We start from the raw sequence: 19119 nt of genomic DNA, 5'->3' as shown, positions 1-19119 counted from the left end.
CACACCCCTCACCCGCCCTGACTCCGATATCACACAATCAAGTGCACCCCCCCCCCCCCCCCCCCACACACACACACCTGCACTCAGTGCCATACTACTAACTAGCATGTAAAAACTTTAAAATAAGTACTTTCCCTTTCATCATTTGCTCAGTTGTTGCTGAGAAGTTGGTTTGAGACAGAAGAACAGATTCAGGTAAGAGCAGAGTAGTATCACATTTATTCACTGGTCATTTCTAGTTGCTAGGGTAAGTTCAGTGTCAACGTCCAGTTAATTTCACCACAATGAAATTTGAATTACAGCATTAATTATTTCCTATTAATCGGTTACTTTCTATTTCTGTACAATACCTCTGTTGTACATTATAGTTATAAGAGAAAAAGGTGTTAACACTGTTAATATACCAACCAAATACTGTATGTAGCCATCATCACAATGCTTCAGTTACTGCAGGACAAATGGCTCCTTGTCTACTTCCTCTTAAGTTAGTGAGTGCATTTCTTCAGTTCCCAGGATGCCTTCAGATCCAAGCTGTTGGTTGCTTTGATGGATCTCTCTGTATAATGTTGAATGTTGGTCCAAAACTTCTGACAGACTGACACCGAAGTCTGTTATTTACCTCTGAAGTTATCCAAGAGAAGAATACACCAAACTAAATGAAGCAAAAGTACTTCTCCAATACGCAGTTTTCATCAGGAAAAGTGTTTTATGGTTGATTTATTTTTCTCCTGGTAAGTTAGAAAACAGTATGTTGGCACATAAAGGAATGTCTTACAGTCACTAAATTAAAATTACAACAACATCTCTTCCAGCTACTTGTAATCTCATAAAAACCTGGAAATTACCATTTGTCACTTAAGGTATACAAGACTTAAAGCCTGAAACATAGTCTGCGTTAAGTGTGCAAAACGATTGACAACTGGCCGCCAGAGTACGTTTCAGGCCTTGAGGGGTGTGGTCGTACCGCCACAATGAGGACAGCAGTGGTCCAGTACATGTAGTGTAAACAGGGCTCCTTCACAGGTTCAGTTTCTAAATCCAAGACTTTGATTTCAAGATTTTTGTGTTTAACATGATCTACACACGTCGTTGTATTGCGTCCTCTAACGGCCATATTGTTCTATGGATGGTCGTTACACAAATGTTAAAATATGAGGTTACGTGGAGTCTAAAACCACAATACAACAACTTGTCATACAATTTCTCATGACAATTTGGAAGTCCTCTATTTCCTTTCCAATGCTAATTTTCCAGTCCTGTGTAGGAGCCCAATGTAACAGAAAAGACCATTTCTTCCTCTCGCGCTCATCCTGAACGTTTCGCTTCACTGCTTCAGGATGGGGAGCTCCCTCGGCTTAAAGAAGGCCTGAACCATCCCCATGGCGAAGATGTACACTTTAGCGTCCACCACGATTTTTTCTTTCTTCAGCAGATCTGCGGGGGAAAAGCAAGCCAAGTGTTAAGTTGCCGTGTTTGGGTCGGTCTGAATGCTCGTACAGCTCACATGGTAACGTCTCTCTGTGGAAAAAAAGCTGAAGCCTCACCGTCTATTTTCCTCTGGAACTCGTCAAGAGGCAAAAGAATGACTTCAACAAACTCTGGAAAAGGGAAGATAAAGACTCCTGTAATGATGCGCTTTATGAGAGAAAAGGATTATTTCTGATATAATAAAGGATCATAACTCACCTCCATCACCTGTGGCAGAAAAAAAGAGAACACGGTTATTCAGCATGTTTTTATATGACAGACAAATGTATTCTTATTACAGTAGAGTGGGCATGAGCCTTATGGCAATGTTTAAAAGACGCAGAGACTCATGCAAAGTTTTTTGCATTCTTGGCCTCTCTTACTTTTTCTGTAACTTCACAAACTTGTTTTAAGTTGCTTGTTTCAACTCGCTTAATGCCACCTGTTCATTAGTAGGTGCATGACTGCAAGATTTGATCATGAGCTGAACACACCTCATGTGTCAACATGGCAACAGTAAAGTGAAAGTCTTGTAGTCCGCACTTCGCTAGTTTTATTCCAAATAAAAAAGTTACCCAAGAGTAGAAAAATAAGACTTTCTCAGTGCCAACCTTCAAGTCCTGCTGTGAGAAATCAGCGGATGAAGACGGTATTAGGAGACCCCCAAAAAAATGCCAAAAACAACTTCCTAAAGCAAAGCACTGCGCGAGGAGAGTCGGTCAAATCGAGCTGACGGTCCCTGGACAGGTTGGGGCTGTTGCAGTGAGAGAATTACAACCACAAAACACTTGCCAATAAAAACCAACAGCATCACCTGTAACGTGCCATTAAAACAGCCCATTTAATAAGCTTACAGGGTCTTGGTCTCATTAAGTTTCTGTTTGCTTTTTCCCTTCATTGTATGAGTTATTCGGATGCTAACGAGTGATTTATCAAGTTAGCAAAGTCCTTTTCACTGTGTGTGATGAAACTCAGTAACTCCATGTAGAAAAATGAAGTGCTTCGTTGAAGTAGTGGATGAGCCAGAGAGGGAGTGACTGAATGAGTGAGCGAACACATGAATTACTACTTGTATAAAAGACGCAGTCTTCTCACCGAGCTGCTGCGTTGGGTTGATGTTCTCCATTTCATCTCCGTTGATGTTGACCATGACGATCTGGGTGGTGCAGTTAGACAGGCCGGGGTCCAGACAGGTCACTGCGAACATAACAACAAAAATACTACTTGCATTGTATGTTTACGAGAAGAAAAGAGAGTGGAACTTTTCACTTTGCACCACTGAACCTCTCAGACACAGAGATCACAGCCGTCAGAGGCAGCTAATGCAATCGAGTGTGCAGTTTGTCTTTGTGCCATGATACCTGGAGTGACTCCTACTACTTCCCCTTTGTAGCCGGTTTCTTCTTTTAGCTCCCTCAGTGCAGCCACCTCCGCACTTTCCCCCTCGTCAATCAACCCTGAGCACAGCAGAGACAATGTTCCAAGTGTCAGAAAACACAGAAGTCCCAACGGCCCCATGGTGTGGGGAAAAAGAATGAAAGGCATACAATGTTTCAGAGACGGAGTCGGATATCAAATTCAAGGTCAGTTTTGGTGACATTCAGACATTAAGTTGTGGGGTATGACAATGTCTACTGAGAGTGTTGGAGGAATCCATGGAAAAACCTTCTGACCTGCAGGAAACTCCAGAGTGCAGCATCCCATCGGAGGACGAAACTGCTTCACCATCACCACGCAGTCTTTGTGGAGCGTCCGTTTCAGCAGGGCGATAATTCCAACGCCTGCAGGAAAAGTGTGTTACAGCTCGACTGAGCTACTGACGGGAAAGCAAGAGGGAAAAAACCCCAAATACTCACCATCTGCTTCTGAGTTGGTCTGCCTCGTTGTCCTTTTGACGGTCTCCCAGGTTCTGGTGGATGAAAACAGGGACTGAAAACTGTGTGCGGGGAACTTGCATGATTGCGATTGTGCCGTGTAAGGTAGAACCAGTACCTGGTGTTCCCAGCGGGGTCCACGTACGTCGTCTTCTCCAGCTTCACCCATTTTCCTGTGGCAATGAGCTGCATCACAGAGAGTAAAAGTGCAGCGAGCTGAGATGATCAGAACGGCACCAAATGCAACATACTGCTCTGTAATCACAACACTTGATAATACAATGTGAGCTACGTCTCTACTAATCTTACCAGCAACCAGCCAACAGTGGAAACTATCTTGCAGAGAAGCATTTATGTGGTACACTGAGAGGCTGTCTTAACTGATGCAATCCAACACAAAAACCCTCAAACTCAATCAAACTGAACATTACATGCCTCACAAAGACATGATTTACTGATGTGCTACTGTATTCAACTGCACTACATTTTGAGGGTGCAGCTACCAAAATTGTCAGTGTGCATTCCAGATTCAAGTCAGAGTTCATGTGGAGCAGTTATGGAGTTTTGCGGGAGACAAACAGACGCACCTCTTCTTTCACTATGTGAGGAGCAGTGGTCACTTTGGGTTCCTCGGAGTTGCTCATTTTCAATATCTGGACAACTGAAAACGGAGGAAAGTCGAGTCAGAAAGCGTTAAACCGAAATGTAACAATGTTCACTACGAGCTCAGCTGAGAATGAAGACTAAAGACTAAATTAAGACTAAATTATATCCACCATTACAACGCTGACGAGACGTTTCTGATCATGAGTTGCTCAATTAGCTGACGCTAACGAAGTTCCACCACACCCCCTGTTATATATCCTCATTTACCTTTTCAGTTCGTTTCTTTGTTTATTTACGGTAGCTAGCTGCTTTACAGTTAACAATGTTAACGGGGGTCGTAGCTCCTGTATTTTAAACTTTAAAACAATCATTTAAAATAGAAAAAAACTAAACTTAACTCACGTGAAATCCCAACCGTGTGTTAGTAGTAGTAGAAGAGATGGCATAGAAGTACAGAGGAGTCACTCTGCCACTACTTCCGGGTGCTGCAAAACGCCACCGTAGCCATTTCCATCACATGCAGCCGAAATTCAATGACATACTAACATACAGTATCTCAAGATACCGACCCCTGTCTTATTGATTATGCTTACGCATGTTAGCTATATTCATTATGTCACATTTGAAAATATAGCTTTGTGAATTGTTAGAATGACTTTTGTAGTTTTTAAGGTAGGAGTGATTGTCTATTATAATAAACGATCTATGTCGCAGCGGGGGCTTTACATACGACCACGCCTACACGTGCACCTCTAAAAGACCTCCCCATCTAAAAACACACATTTATCACAGAATTCTCGCAATAAAGCCTTGGTTTTAAATCCAATGGGATTAAAATCCATTAAGAAAATTAATAACAAAGCAAATAGAGTTTATAATTAGGCAACATTGCCTCGAAATGCCATGGCCTTTTCCAAAATATCAGGGGTTCGGAAGACATTTACTGATGGACGCTTTTCCGTTACAGGATATTGCAGCATGAAGAAGGAGCAAGTTGTCAACTGTCAGTTTTCGGTTTGGTACCCGATATTCAAGAAACATACGATTAAAAGGTAGACAGCTGACATTTGTATTTACATTGCAGGACGTATTTTCATCGTTGTTACTATTAAACATAGTCCATTTAGCCAACAGCTAGCGTTAGCTACCAGACAGAAGCAGATAGTTAGCAGCCATCTCTGTCTTCTTGCTGACGTTATCTTTAACTTTATCGTGCGTATTTCTAAATAGTTGTTTATTAATCCTTTTCAAAACAGCGTCCCTTTACCTCTTTCTTCCTTCCACCTCTGTCTGTTTATTTTTTATTATTTATTTTATTATTTGCACGTATTTATATGTGGTATTATTATTATTATTATTATTATTCTTTCTTCCAGTCAGATTCTCCCACTGCCTCAGAATGTAATAGACTATTTACTGGACGATGGGACACTGGTAGTCTCTGGGAGGTAGGAGGCCACTGACACACACAGACACACTCAAAACAATCATTCTGTTCAAGTTGCCTTTGTTGGAAGTGTGTAAAAACAAAAAAAAAAGCATAACATAGCTGACATATCTTAGACGTCCCATTTCTTCTGGCCTTCTGTAGTATTTGAATGGCAGTAAGGTGACTTTGCATGGGTTTCGAGAGGCATTGATGTGAAGATGCTGGGGGGTTGTTTGCCAGGTTGACCCAGTCGTTGTGATCATACACTCATCGTGACATCGTTTCTCTCCCCTTCAGTGACCACAACACACAGCAGACACACACTAACAACAGCGACTCGAATGAAGAGGAAGACATTCAGGTACAGGAACAAAAACTGAGGTTATGTGTCCACTGGGAGGCTCTCTTCAGTATTTATCCGGTCTTATTTTGTGTCATCCCTTTGAAAGGAAATGAGTCCTTGTTTCACTAATTCACAATCACAAAATATATCATATTTTTTGCAGAAAAGCCTCAGACCGCTATGATTTAAGAAGTCACTTTGTCACTTTTTGTTTACGTACACTCGCTATTTGTGCAGTTATCTGTGACTGTCAGTGTTTTCTGTGACTGACAGACATTTATTATCATAAAATGTAACCGTTCTGATTACTGAAACCAGACTCCTGCTATTGGTTTTGGGTTAGCAGCTCTATGCTGACCCACCACAGCCTCTCAAAAGTAGGGAAACTCTGAGATATAGTACAATTTGAAAATGAAGAGTGAATTTGTAAAGAAACATTAGTGAAAATCAAATATATAAGTATTCTAGTTTGTTTTCAGAGGCTGAAATCTGGGAGCAGTGTCATCACGTCATCTTCATTAATTATCTGCCTTGTTGCATTACTTGTTAACTGCTTTGCCTTTATAGCAGCTGTATTAAATGTAAATGTTTCTCGTTCTCTGCTCCCCTCTAGTGGTCAGATGATGAGACAACCACCACTGTCACTGTAAGTACATTCAATGTTGCTCATCAAAATGCACTGTATCTGCATTCTTAAGGCCCAAAAAACATACATACAACGTCTGAAACACAGAGTATTCCTGCTCACCTTTGTGGCGCATTGCATTTGACAGAAATGTGTCACATCACCCCCATGCTTGTGGCATGCACATTTGATAATAATCTAAAATAATTGTGACTGCCATGCGATGAATGTGCCCTTGTGTCTGCTAGGCTCCTGAGTTCCCCGAATTCACCTCTAAAGTGCTGGAGGCCATAAACGCCTTAGGTGGGCGCGTCTTTCCCAAACTCAACTGGAGTGCTCCACGGGTAAAATACTGCACTCTGCTGTTTGTGAAAAATGAAAAACTGTGTTTGCCTGCTTCATATTCAGAGACTCAGGTATCAGAGGGTTAAAGTCATTAGAAAAGTGTTTTTATTTGTAGCATAAGCAAAGCATTTGTTGGCTAAAAGCCCTGTGCTTTTCACTGCATTCAAAATTAAGATTTGCTCCTTGTATCACTGCCAGCATTAAGGACTGAGGCATAACCTAACAAAAGTGTGTGTGTGTGTGTGTGTGTGTGTGTGTGTGTGTGTGTGTGTGTATCCCTTTCAGGATGCTAACTGGATTGCTCTGAACAGTTCCCTGCAGTGTCACAGCCTCAGCGACATATTTCTGCTCTTCAAAAGTTCCGACTTCATCACCCACGACCTCACACAGCCGTAAGCTTCGCCATCCAACAGCATCAACACACACACACACACACACACACACACACACACACACACACACACATACGCATATTACATATATATATATCACAAAATATAACCAGGTTTCACTTTCAATCTGCAGCAAAGCTCAAGTGGCAGCTGGAGAAATTGCTGGGATGTGGATTTATGCCTCACGCTTTTTCCGCTCTGACTCAAACATTTAGTGCAACGAGTGATTTACAGCCGTGCACAGCCTCAAGAAAGCTGTGTGTGTGTGTGTGTGTGTGTGTGTGTGTGTGTGTTTGTGTGATTGTGAAACTTCCTGAGACCAGCACAGCTGCCAACCTGTTTGCAGCGTGACTGTCCTGAGTATAGTGAAAACAAAAACTACAAACCCCAGACGTTTGTGACAGTACAGAACATTACCATTGTAGTTTTATGTAGTTGTAACCGTCATTCATTTCTTTGTGCAGATTCCTTCTGTGTAGTGACCAGGACTCCCCAGATCCAGTCATAAACTATGAGGTATTTAACTTTCAAAAGACAAACTATACTCACAGCATTAGTGCACTGTCTCCAAAGGATGTTCAGTATGATGTTTTGAATATTAATATCATTAGCTTGTGCTTAGCATGAGTTTTAGTGTCCCATCATACAGTTGGAGAGACTTTTTTTCTGAAGATAATACAGTTATATATTTTTTGTCATTCAAATTGTCAAATGTAGTCGGACTTGACCACCTCATCCGTGTGCAGCTGTGATTGCTTGACTTTTGCAGTACGTTTTTTCCTCTTACTTTGTATATTTTGACTGTTTGTATGTGAAACCCTACTCTTGTGTCCTCAGCTGGTCCTGAGAAAGTGGAGCGAGCTGATTCCTGGTGGAGAGTTTCGCTGCTTTGTCAAAGAAAACAAACTCATCGGTAAAAAAACTCAACTCTTACACTCTTCATTTGGGCTTTGTCCCCAGACATCAACATGTTAATTTTAAGAATTATTGTTGTTAGTTTAAGAGGCCATCAAGTTGGATTAGGAGGGCACAAAACAGCAAGAGGGCGCTGTTTTCCCACAGAAAACTGAGCTTAATATGTCTGATATGGGAATTATTTTATCCTAACAGAGATATACTGATGTTTGAGCGGTACTTACTCAGCAGGCTAATTTAGAAACAATTATAAAATTCTATTTGAGCTCCACTGATGGTGTGCGTGCCTGTTCCCAGCTATCTCCCCGAGAGACTACACTCAGTATTACCAGCACATCTTGAAGCAGGAGGAGCAGATCTGCCAGGCCATACAGGAATTCTTCAGCCAGCACATCCAGTACAACTTCCTGGACGAAGACTGTGAGCATCAGCATCCTTTTTACTTTTTTAATTCTTCCTCTGCCTCTGTAAAGCTGCACACCTCCTCCCGCTCTCCTCCGACAGAAGCAGACTGCTTCTGCAAGTCATTAAATATTTACTGTCGAAAACAGGATATCGGTACAGGAGAAAATGCGGGGACACATTGATCAAATGTGTCATTTTTCACTTAATTGCCATTTTAAAATTTAATTTCTGGTAGCATTAAAAGTTTTTTGCATTTTTTACTTTCTAAACTAGAAGGTACGTGTATATAATGTTGTTTCTTTCCATTTTACAGTTGTGTTTGATGTCTACAGAGATAGCCAGGTAAGCACACTGAGTTTTGATATAGTCAGTTTTCAAAAATGCCACTTGAAAACTGAGCCGCACTTGTGTATTTTGTTGTGTGTGTTGCAGGGGAGGGTGTGGCTGATCGACGTGAACCCGTTCGGAGAGGTGACGGACTCGCTGTTGTTCAGCTGGGAGGAGCTGACGTCTGGCGGGGGAATCAGCCAGCAGCAGGTCAGAACACCATTACACACGTTCTATTAGAAAAGATGTCATTGTTTGGACCGGCGTGCCCCACTTGAATCAGCCAAAACTGAAAACAGTTTCATGGTAGCTACGTTGGTTTCTCTGTATGTGCAGGACGGCCCGGTGTTTCGCTACACCACCAGCGAGGTGACGGTGCAGCCCAGTCCTTGTCTGAGCTACAGAATCCCACGGGACTTTGTTGACCTCTCCACCGGAGAAGACGCCTACAAACTCATCGACTTCCTCAAACTGGTAGGATGTTTTTACAGCTAGCAGCTGTTGTGTTGTTGCTTCTGTACCACAGAATGCTGGGGTGCTAGCTTTGTTTGGCTAGCATCAGAATCAGTTCAACGAATACGTACAGAAATGTAGAACAGAGAAACCCTGAAAGAAAGTCTGGGCCACCATTAACTCCTGCCAGGTTCACGTCCCCTCCCAGACCTGCAGTTGACAATCAAACATTAGTTACATAATGATGTGAAGAGATATTATATGTTACATATTCTTTACAAACATTTACTCTCCCTGCCCACAGTGCTCGATAGATGTGTCATTTCAAATGGAACTCTTGTGGTCTGAAGATATTCTTAATGTTACCACCAAATTAACCAGAAGTAAAATCTTAAGGATTATAACTTAAGCCATGTTGTAGTTGCCATGCGCATATAGAGTCAGACTGGGCTGGCTGTGTGACACCATCATCACAAATCTAAATTCAGAAGTCTTTTTTTTTCCCCAGTGTGAATCTGCTACACACCCAAGCGTGGTTAGAATGAGAATGTATTCATTTATAAGATTGGGGAACAGGGTATATCTTGAAGTTTAATCTCCTCTCTGCAGAAGAAAAGCCAACAGGAAGATTCTGAGGAGGAGGAGGAGGAGGAAGAGGAGGAGGGAGAGCGCTCCACAGTGACGCACGGTTCCTGTGACACCTGAAGAACAGCTGCTCGTGTCAACAGCCCTCCATAGAATGTTTTTTTTCCTGCATGAAGTGACTCTTTACCCTCTGTCCCGTATGAGCTCCTTTAAAAAAAAATAATAATAATAATTTGTTCATGCTCTTCTGTGAACGGTACGTGGTGTGCCCGGGGGTACGTGGTGTACCCGGGGGTGTCTGAAATGGCCCTCTCGCGTTAGTCTAATGGAACATGTTAAATTAGCAGATTGCGTTAACGGCTCTTTGAGGATTAATTTTCTGCTGAGTTGCCTCCGACGCTGCTGAGCGCCGCCTTGGCTCGGTGAGACGGGGGAGGGAGGCCTCGGCAGTGTTTTTTCATTTTTGGGGGGAATTAATTGTTTTTTTATGGGGGGGGGTTGGGGGTGGTAATCTGTTCCTGCAAGTGGGATGTATTCAGTAAAACTGTAAAGAATGCCTGCTTTTATACTTTAAAAAATAAGTGTGCATAATAGTTGATGTATCTTCATTGCAGCCCAAATGTCTCTGGGTTTAAAATGAACTTGTCTGCACACACATTTCATTGTACGTGTGTGTCTGTGTGTTACGAGGCTGTGATAGACCTCTTTATTTAACACTAAAGCCCTTCATCACAGAGTCACCTTTTTTCACTTTAATTTCCAGCCCCCCCCCCCCACCCCCCACCCCAATCCCTCCATCCATCCCTCCCTGCCAATTTCCTCTGAGCAGTTTTGACACTCACTCATTGCTCCGAGCCGCTCCGGGTCCTGTTTTCCCATCATGCATCGCTGTAGACTATTGCTCCAAAAGAGAGAAAAAAAACAAAACACCATTAAACTTCTTGTCGTGTATCGGCTCGGCTGTCAGTCTGGTGGGTGCTGTAAACCAGCACATTAGAAATTGATTGTGCTTTTTACGCAACAGCTCTCATTACGCCGGGAGCTAAATGAGCTGTGCATGTACGACGCAGGGCACTTCATTCTGGGTTCGCTTGTTTTGTGTTTTTTTTTTTTTCCTCCGCTGGATTGATAGAGCAATTACAGGGAGATGGAAGGAGCTGGTGCGATGAGAGTTACAGCTCCCCGGGTGAAACGTGTGCGGACGGGAAACGGTATACAAGGTGCATATTGTGGCGAATGTTGCACATGAATCTATCATTACAGTTCAAATGAAACCCGGGTGTAAACATGCCATCCAGGGATGGAGGGGGTGTCCCGGCTTGACCCTACGGTGGATGTTTGTTGCGTTTGAGGCAAACCTCGGAATCTGACCAATGTTTAAATGGCTGCCCTTAATTGACTTTCCTTTTGCACTTAGTTTTGCTGCGTGCTGGTAAATACTAAGCTGAGCCAATGATGACCTCCGTTCTGCAATCAACAATAGGCTTATGTAAACAATGTGAGAGAGCATTATGTAGCTTATATTTTGTTTTCCTGAGAAGATGTACAAGCAGCTGCTAGTTTATTGGGCTGTGTAGTGCACGGCCCTGCCCTCATGAAGGGTATGATGTTCAGTTTTTGTTGGAACTGTTTGAGAGTTGTTTCTAATATGTGGACAATATATTACAAAAAACCTTAGTACAGTGCAGTACTATTCATTTATTGCAGGGCTGTTGTATTAGACTGCATTCGCTTTAGCTATGGGTACCTAATAAACTGGCAACAGAGTGTATTTTTATGGAACTTAAAGCTGCACAATGTATTTTATATGAGAATGGATCAAATGACCCCGTGTATATAAAAGGGGTCGCTCGGAGTGACAAAGCCGCAGGGAATTGTCACTAGACTGTGCAGTTTTCCTTCAGCTCCACGGAGCGTCTTTCAGCTCCTTGTTTTGGTTTTCAGCCAAAAAGCTTAACCTTAACTTAACTTAACTGTCTGATGTACTGTAAGAGCCGGATATTTCCCTCAGGAGCGGCTGGAGAACTTGCTTAGTTCTATACCTTCAGTTATACCAAAGATATATTTCAGTTAACAAAAACATGTCTCGGAGGTATAAATGATCTCATTCGTTGAGTAAAAATCTGCAGGCGGAGCCGAAGAGCCACAGTCTCTGAAGCTGAAATAGATGACGGAGAGGAGAAATGGCCGATTGACAGCCCCGTCAGCTGAAGTGTAGAAAGGCTGCTTCTTCTGCACCTCCCACTGAGGTTTAACTCTGCAAATTAGATGAACCCTCTGGGAGACGTTGGGAGATACGCAATCAGCCTTTTTCCCAGCACCCATTTTGACTTGTTAGAGCACAGGTGTTAATAATAACGTGCTCGATGACTCCACTCTATTCAAGTGTCCCAGTAAGCCCCGGCGGCGTGACAGTGAGCCAGCGTGCTCAATGCCAGGCGTTGGCATATTGTAGTGCATCACAGCCCGGTCTTCCTCATTAATCTGTAGATAAACGTGATCTGCAGACGGACTGCAGCTGCCAAAGAAATCTGCTGCAAAACCTTTTGTCAGTGACATCTAATTGGAGCTGGTGTCAGTGCAGAGTGAAGCACCTGATGATAAATATACCTTGTGCTCTTAGCAGTCGGAGAGGAACGAGACAAGACATATTCACATGGACGTCTGCAGTTGATGACATTTTTGACGCAAAAAGAAATCAAGATGTTAGTTTCTCAGCTACACAGCATCTGTTTCTTCATTGGTTCCTTGGTTCCACTTATTATCTCAGCCAATGAGATTACTTCTGTATGTGTGCACGAATACAAATGTATGGCAGTGTTTAAGCTGCGAGCGGGGAGTCTGCACCTTCATCTTCCTCGACCTTCATCCTCTTTTTAACCATCTCTCTGATGCCCTCCTCCTCCTCCTTCCTCTGCAGCTGGGTAATCATCTTTCATCAGGGGGAGGTCAGATTTGCTGACTCAGAGCAAAGGATGAGGAGGGGGGGGCGACCAGAGGAGAGGAGTTTTCCTTGGTTGCTGCTGAGGAAGAGCTGCAGTAGTTTGCAGCCGGAATACTCATGAGTAGCTGAGGCTGCAACACATTGCCCCCCCCCCCCCCCCCTCCCTCTCCGTCTAGTGTCTCCCTACAGTATTACATACACACAAGTAACAAGCCCAGAAGTCCGGACTGTGTGTGAGAGAGAGACAGACAGAGAGACAGAGAGCAGTAACCCGGCCTGATCTGACCTCAGCGCCTGCAGCTGTCAGAGTCCGGGGGATCAGTGCTCCTCTGCAAACTAAAACTTTGTAATCCAGGTGTTATGCGGGCGGGTTAAACCCAGGTGGACGTGCAGCTGCGGCCGGGGTCACCGCTGATCCCCGGCCGGCTGTGCTGAGCCGTGCTGAGCCGTGCCGACGCCTTTGGGGATCCCGAACGGTGATGGATGCAGGGTGGTTGTTGTCAGCAAGTTGGCGCATTGCGAATTTACTGCTGCCACGTCCTGACCAGACACACACACACACACACACACACACACACATACACACACACACACACACACACACACACACACACACACACACACACACTCACCTATCTCTCTCTCTGTGTGTCGGACCGGATGCACGAGCAGCATCCCATCAACTGCCTTTAACAACATGAGCTGTCACAACAGGGATCGGGCTTAAGGTAAGTATACAGGACAGTTAAGGAGTTGACATGACGAAACGAGGATTTTGAGGGATATAACTGACAGCGGAGAAGTGGAAACCCCGAAAACGTGCAGACAGCGCAACAATTAACGGCGTTTAGACAATTGCAGGTGGCAGCAGGTCCGCAGTCAAGCTAAATGTACGTAACAAGCGTGATACAGGAAATAGGGGGATATTGCCTTCAAAATAAAGGCACAACAGAATTGACTTGTTTAAGAAACAATTGAAATTGATAATAGCAGATGCCCGGATAAATGAGTAGTGGTGAGGAGTAATCCAAATCTGTTTGCATGTGAGTTTGTTTGACTGTTATAATAAATGAAATGAAACCAGTAAATCAGTAGACCATTACAACCATTAGAAACAGCCTAATAAATTTCCTATACTATTACACATAAGCAATAAACCCTACAAACAGTTTTTTGGTTTGTAATCACGGGCTCTCTGAACCCTGAAACTGATTCTGTTCTGGTTTACATTTCTGATTACATTTCCAATGTTTTTTTTATTGTGTTTTAGTGTTTCTATTTGCGTCTTTTTGTTTGTTGGTTTTTAATTATATATACAGTAAATTTAAAAAAAAATAAAAATCACATTCATATTCACTGTATGTGACCATAATGATGATTGATTTTATATTATTTGTCCTAACGGCGGTAATAGTAGTAGTAGTATATACACTTTATTATTAGAACATCTTAACAATCAATATGAACGTCTAGTGTCTTCGCGTTGCTACGTTATGTAAATCAACAGGCTTTTACTTTGAAAGCCCCCGCGAGAAGTGCTGTTATCTCCTCGTGACCTTGACAGCTTCTGTCCAGACTGCCGGAGGGGAGGAGGGGGAGGAGGGGGAGCGAGAGAAGAAGAGGAGGAGGGAGGCGGCAGGGACTCGGTAACCTGCAGGAGGACTCACATGGTCCTGCAGCAGCGCAGCTCAGACCGAAGCTCTCACACTCAGCTCGGCTTCATTCCCCAATTCTAGATATTCCTCCCTTTTTTTTTTTTCTTTTTTTTTTTTTTTAATTTTTATCTTAGCATCCCTCCTCCAGCAGCCCAGTGTCGGTCGGACTTAGGCCGGTAAAGCAGCGCCATGGCTCGGGAGAACGGAGACACCGGCAGAGGAGAGACGTGGAAAAAACAAGTCGACGACATCAAGAAGATTTTTGATTTTAAAGAAGTGCTCGGCACGTGAGTACACGCGGCTTCCACTAAACTTCGCCATGATACTCCAACAATACTCCCTCTGGCATTCAGTGTGCAGTGAGTTTACAGTGACCGCAATACACGTACTGGCAATGTTACAATGATAATGACATTACCATAGAGACGGAAACTTTGAAACGTTACTTTAAGCTAACTGTTTGAACTGCATGTTCATCACTATCTGAGTATCCGTGACTTTTAGCCATGTCAACCATTTAGCCCAGCTAGTTTTCACACACTGTCAGTCGCAACACGTTGCGTTCAGGTGTCACAGCTAACTCGCTGTGTGTGTGTGTGTGTGTGTGTGTGTGTGTGTGTGTGTTAAGCTACGTTCTGGTAATTGCAGAAGTTTCGCTTTGGCGTAGCTTTATCGTGTAGCACTTGTGTAAGGTTTCTAAAAGAACTCCTATTGGTGTTTTAAAGTTATTTATACAGCACTTAAATCATCGCTGTCGCTTGAATCCTCGGTATAGTAGCCACATTATGTAAAGTCACTACAAAATTCCTGTCATATTTATACAAAATGTATTCGGTTTGCCTACAAACTCCCCGCAGGAGTATTCATGTTGGGTGCCAGTGTGTTCACTATTCCCTCATGGAATCATGGCAGGTTCAAAGTCACCCTCTGAGCATTTCCTTTGATCTCTCATGCCATGACTAATGTTCCTCTAGTGTTCCTGTGATTTGAATGTAGTCACTGTATGTGGCGTTTATATAGGGACGTGTACAGTGACTTGGGATGACTATGGTGCTTAAAAGTGAGTTTATAGTGATTCGGTGGTTTATCTTCTGTGGTATTCCTGGTGGGGATTTTCTTGTCGATGACAGCGAGGCCATAACAGAGCAGCACTGACTGAGTATCACTGTTACACTCACAATCTTTTTTTGGAATCAACTCTTTTCTCTTTCACTCGGGTCATACATGCTCTCCAGCTCCTTGCTAGGAAATGCCTTCTTCCTCTTCTTCCTCCTCGTTCCCTCTTCCCTCTCCTTCTCATTCAAACAGCGGAGTGGTGCAGGTCGACGCCCCCTAAATCTCTGACAGCCAGTCACTGCATGCGTCCGTCCGCCAGCTCTGTTTATTTCCTGCTGTGAGGAATGAGCTGCGTCTGTTTGGACGGCAGCCCGGAGGGGGACACGCTGGGTGGGTGCAGATTGGGATTAACTGCGCAGGGATTAGGAAAACTTCCCCCGGACAGAAAGAAGTTCAGTCATGTTGTGTAATGACAGAATGAGGGTGGAGATCCGAGGCTGGGGGCTGGGGCCTGGGGTTTGTTACTGCAACAAAACACCTGAAATTTGGGCCGGATGTGAAACCCACAGACACACACACACACGTTTAGGATGCAGACTGGTACAGGACTCAATGATCCGAGTCGGCCATGTTGTTGCCACACATTAACCTGAGCTGCTGACGGATCTTTGAACCTGATTCATCAGCAGAAAAGACGAAGGGGGTGTGAGATGGGGAAGTGATTTGCGATTAGCATGGAAAAGCAGGATGAAGGAGAGGAGGAAGAAGAGGAAGAGTAGAGATGGTGGCAGTGACTCAGTCTGAAACAGATGAGTGTTTTTGTCAGTGTGGTGAAGCAAACAGAGTAGGGACGAGAGCCTGGAACCCATCCAACATTTGTTGTTGTCCAAAATGTGCCAGCTGATTGGACGATCAGCCAAAGAGACATTGTGAGCAGTAACAGTGAATAAAGTCAATTTCGCCAGCAGCAGCAGCAGCAGCAGTGTTGTGTTTAGGTGCAGCAGCATGTGTGGGAGAAAACTGAAGCTTGAGACTAGCTTGAGTGTTACTGCAGAGCTGAATGCTTCTGCGTCAGCGTCTCTGAGCTGCATCTGTACTGACAGGATGTGATGTCACAGATCCGACACTGACCCATCAAAGTTTTTGTCTCCTCACACTGGGTCACAGTTTGCATACACTGGCTAGTGTGTATGTTTGCATGTGCACACTTAAACACCCCTTCTGTTCTGGGTCTTAATACCCTTCCTCAGTGTGTGACATACCGTTTTCTGTCCCCTAATACTGGATTAACTGTGACTGTGTGTGTGTGTGTGTGTGTGTTTGCAGGCATGTACATGAGGCTCTCCTCGGTGTCTTATTACCCTCCCCTGGTGTGTATTCTGCGTGTGTCCCTGTTGCTCACTATTCAATAATTCAATACCAACAGGAGTGTGTTCTTTGTGTGTGTGTGTGTGTGAGTCTCAGGTAGGCCACAGCTCTCAGCAGGAGGTATCACAGTAAGAACAAGTGCAGGAGGCAGACACAAAAAAGAAGGAAGAAGAAGAGAGAAAGCTGAAGAGAAACAGTGTGGGTGTGTACTTTTGTCATTGTGAGCAAATTTCAGCAAACCACCACTCAGCCCAGTGTTTGGACAGGCGTCATGTTTTAGGTTAAGGCTAGAGGCCAGGGACTCGATGGACACAGTGGGAGGTCTTTCCAAGTAGCTCTACAGAGAGACAAAGTGCATGAGCGAGATGGAGACAGAAAGTAAAGTGGTGGCCGTGATGGTGATGCATTGTGGGAATGTCACTGTGCCATCTAGGGCACGCTGCCCTTAATTGATGCTCTACTTCCCTGCTGCTGGCACTGTTCTCTCCACTGTTTCTGGGACTGCAGACCCCCCCCCCTCTCTCTCTTTATGTCTTTCTATATCTTCCTCTTTATGTCGGCAGCTCAGTCATACATCTCCATGTGTTAAACTCGAACCAGCTTTCCTGTTTTTGACTTTCTTGCACATTGTAGTGTTGCGATCCGAGAGGACATGCTGCAGATTTGAAAAGTTTCTCTTCTTTTATCCCTGTTATAAATAGCGTCTTTTATAAATAGAACAAAAGATGATTGTTTGCTATGTGACAAAAACAACTTCATCAGTAGACTGCTAGCCCACGTTTTTAACAGTATGAGTGTGTGTGTGTGTATGTGTGTGTGTTAGTACATGAATATACACTTCTACAAACACACATTTTACCACATTAGAGTGAAATTTGAATACTCACAGTATGTCGGCAGGCTTATCCTCTGTTCGTCTATCCATCTGTTCCATCCTTTTCTCTTTTTCTGCCAGTTTTTCCTCTGTGGAGTCCTTTTCTCAGGCTGGTTAACTGTGATTGGTTGTTGTTATTGTTCATTGTTGTTTGCTGCTGCTGTAATGAAGCAGTTGTTGCTTGTTATTGATGGCATCGGTAATGTCATCCGCCATTATTTTTGTCAACATTGTTGATACTGCAGATGTATGTCAACAATCATGTTGTTACTAGCTTTTCCCCAGAGCTTTCAACCTTATCTCACAGTCTTCATCAGGGGACAGAGTTTACTCGGTTGTCATGGAAATGGATATGGATAACGGGTGATGATTTAACAACAACCGCTGAGCCATCGCCGTGACAACTGGACAGACTCCATCCACTGATGGAGGACTGTGAGATGCGGTTGAAAGCTCTGAGCGGGGGAAAAAAAGCTTGTCAGTAGACCATGAGTTCACATTATTTTGTCACACTGCTATTTTCAAGGTGAAGGATGAACTCAACTTGGGGGTCATTGTCTGTTCAATTGTGCTCCCCAAACTAACTGTGGCAACATCTCTACAACAAAGTCTGACGCGGAAAGAAATGTCAGACGCTCCGATTTAAAAACATCAGTCTGACCATCTGACTGCTCTTGATTCTGTCCCTGTTTGTAGCAAACTTTAATGGCATTGCTGTTGCTGGTGTTGCTTTGTTGATGACTATGTTTTTTTATTGACATCATTGTGGACGTCGATACTTTTGTCTGTCTTCTAGTTTTAGATGAGCTGAGGATTTCAGATTAACACTGAATGTGCTGAGCTCAGTTTGGCATCTCAGTGCTACTAAATTTGAGCTAGAGTCATGCCAGGCAAACCACCCCCACACACACACACACACACACACACACACACACACACACACACACATTTAAAAGCAGCAGAAGGGAAAAGTCACTTTTTCCTCTTCGTAAATGCAGCAAATAAAACACTTGCACTTGCCAGCTGTCGGGACTTTCCTCATCACTAAATGCATTTAATATGAAATTATGTGTGTGTGTGTGGAGGGGGGTGGGGGGGGCACACCATCCATCACTCTGCACAGATTGACATGTGTGTCCAGACCTCTGAGTATTAATGATCATAAACTTTAGTCCATTATCGGATCAGCGCTCTATTTTAAGCCTCTCTGCGACCACATCCAGCTTATAATGGCCGTGTGCTGAAAGCTTGTTGTCTCTGTGCCGTTGTGACACACACATGGCTCTCTGTCCGAAAGCTGTGTGCACACTGCTGCTCATGCATGTAAACACAGCCACATGTTCAAAAAGGCACACGGAGAGAATTCATGTAAGAACATTCGGTGGGTTCATCTTGGACGAAAGTCTGAATGAAGTTTTCATCATTAAATGTGAATAAGGGAATGAAAGCGTCACCA

At 43.7% G+C, this 19119-nt stretch overlaps 3 protein-coding genes across 3 annotated transcripts in view; 2 read left to right on the top strand and 1 right to left on the bottom strand.

Annotated features, from left to right (window-relative positions):
* Window positions 1–196: 196 nt before the first annotated feature.
* On the bottom strand, window positions 197–4408 carry nudt5 (nudix (nucleoside diphosphate linked moiety X)-type motif 5). The gene is made up of 10 exons (XM_070928907.1): window positions 4350–4408; window positions 3929–4002; window positions 3460–3527; window positions 3324–3376; window positions 3141–3248; window positions 2829–2924; window positions 2563–2664; window positions 1687–1695; window positions 1545–1598; window positions 197–1434 (listed from the first exon to the last, which is right to left on the bottom strand). Exons 2-10 carry the CDS (start codon window positions 3983–3985, stop codon window positions 1325–1327), a joined length of 657 nt encoding a protein of 218 aa, XP_070785008.1. The 5' UTR covers window positions 3986–4002; window positions 4350–4408; the 3' UTR covers window positions 197–1324.
* Window positions 4409–4925: 517 nt separating this feature from the next.
* cdc123 (cell division cycle 123 homolog (S. cerevisiae)) lies at window positions 4926–10210 on the top strand. Its single transcript, XM_070929026.1, has 13 exons — window positions 4926–4999; window positions 5324–5395; window positions 5674–5737; window positions 6333–6365; window positions 6593–6688; window positions 6975–7081; window positions 7546–7597; window positions 7919–7994; window positions 8294–8416; window positions 8715–8743; window positions 8834–8938; window positions 9065–9202; window positions 9791–10210. Exons 1-13 carry the CDS (start codon window positions 4926–4928, stop codon window positions 9884–9886), a joined length of 1065 nt encoding a protein of 354 aa, XP_070785127.1. The 3' UTR covers window positions 9887–10210.
* A 4344-nt stretch (window positions 10211–14554) lies between these two features.
* The window catches only part of camk1da (calcium/calmodulin-dependent protein kinase 1Da), a 45712-nt gene continuing 41147 nt past the window's right edge, over window positions 14555–19119 (top strand). The window contains exon 1 of the mRNA XM_070928825.1: window positions 14555–14652. Within this exon, the coding sequence (XP_070784926.1) occupies window positions 14555–14652 (98 nt within the window). The remainder of the gene's footprint in view (window positions 14653–19119) is intronic.

The sequence above is a fragment of the Enoplosus armatus genome, chromosome 22, assembly GCF_043641665.1.
Source record: "Enoplosus armatus isolate fEnoArm2 chromosome 22, fEnoArm2.hap1, whole genome shotgun sequence".
NCBI lineage: Eukaryota > Metazoa > Chordata > Actinopteri > Centrarchiformes > Enoplosidae > Enoplosus > Enoplosus armatus.
Note: the sequence above shows the minus strand (reverse complement) of the source record. Positions and strands in the feature narration are given on the sequence as shown.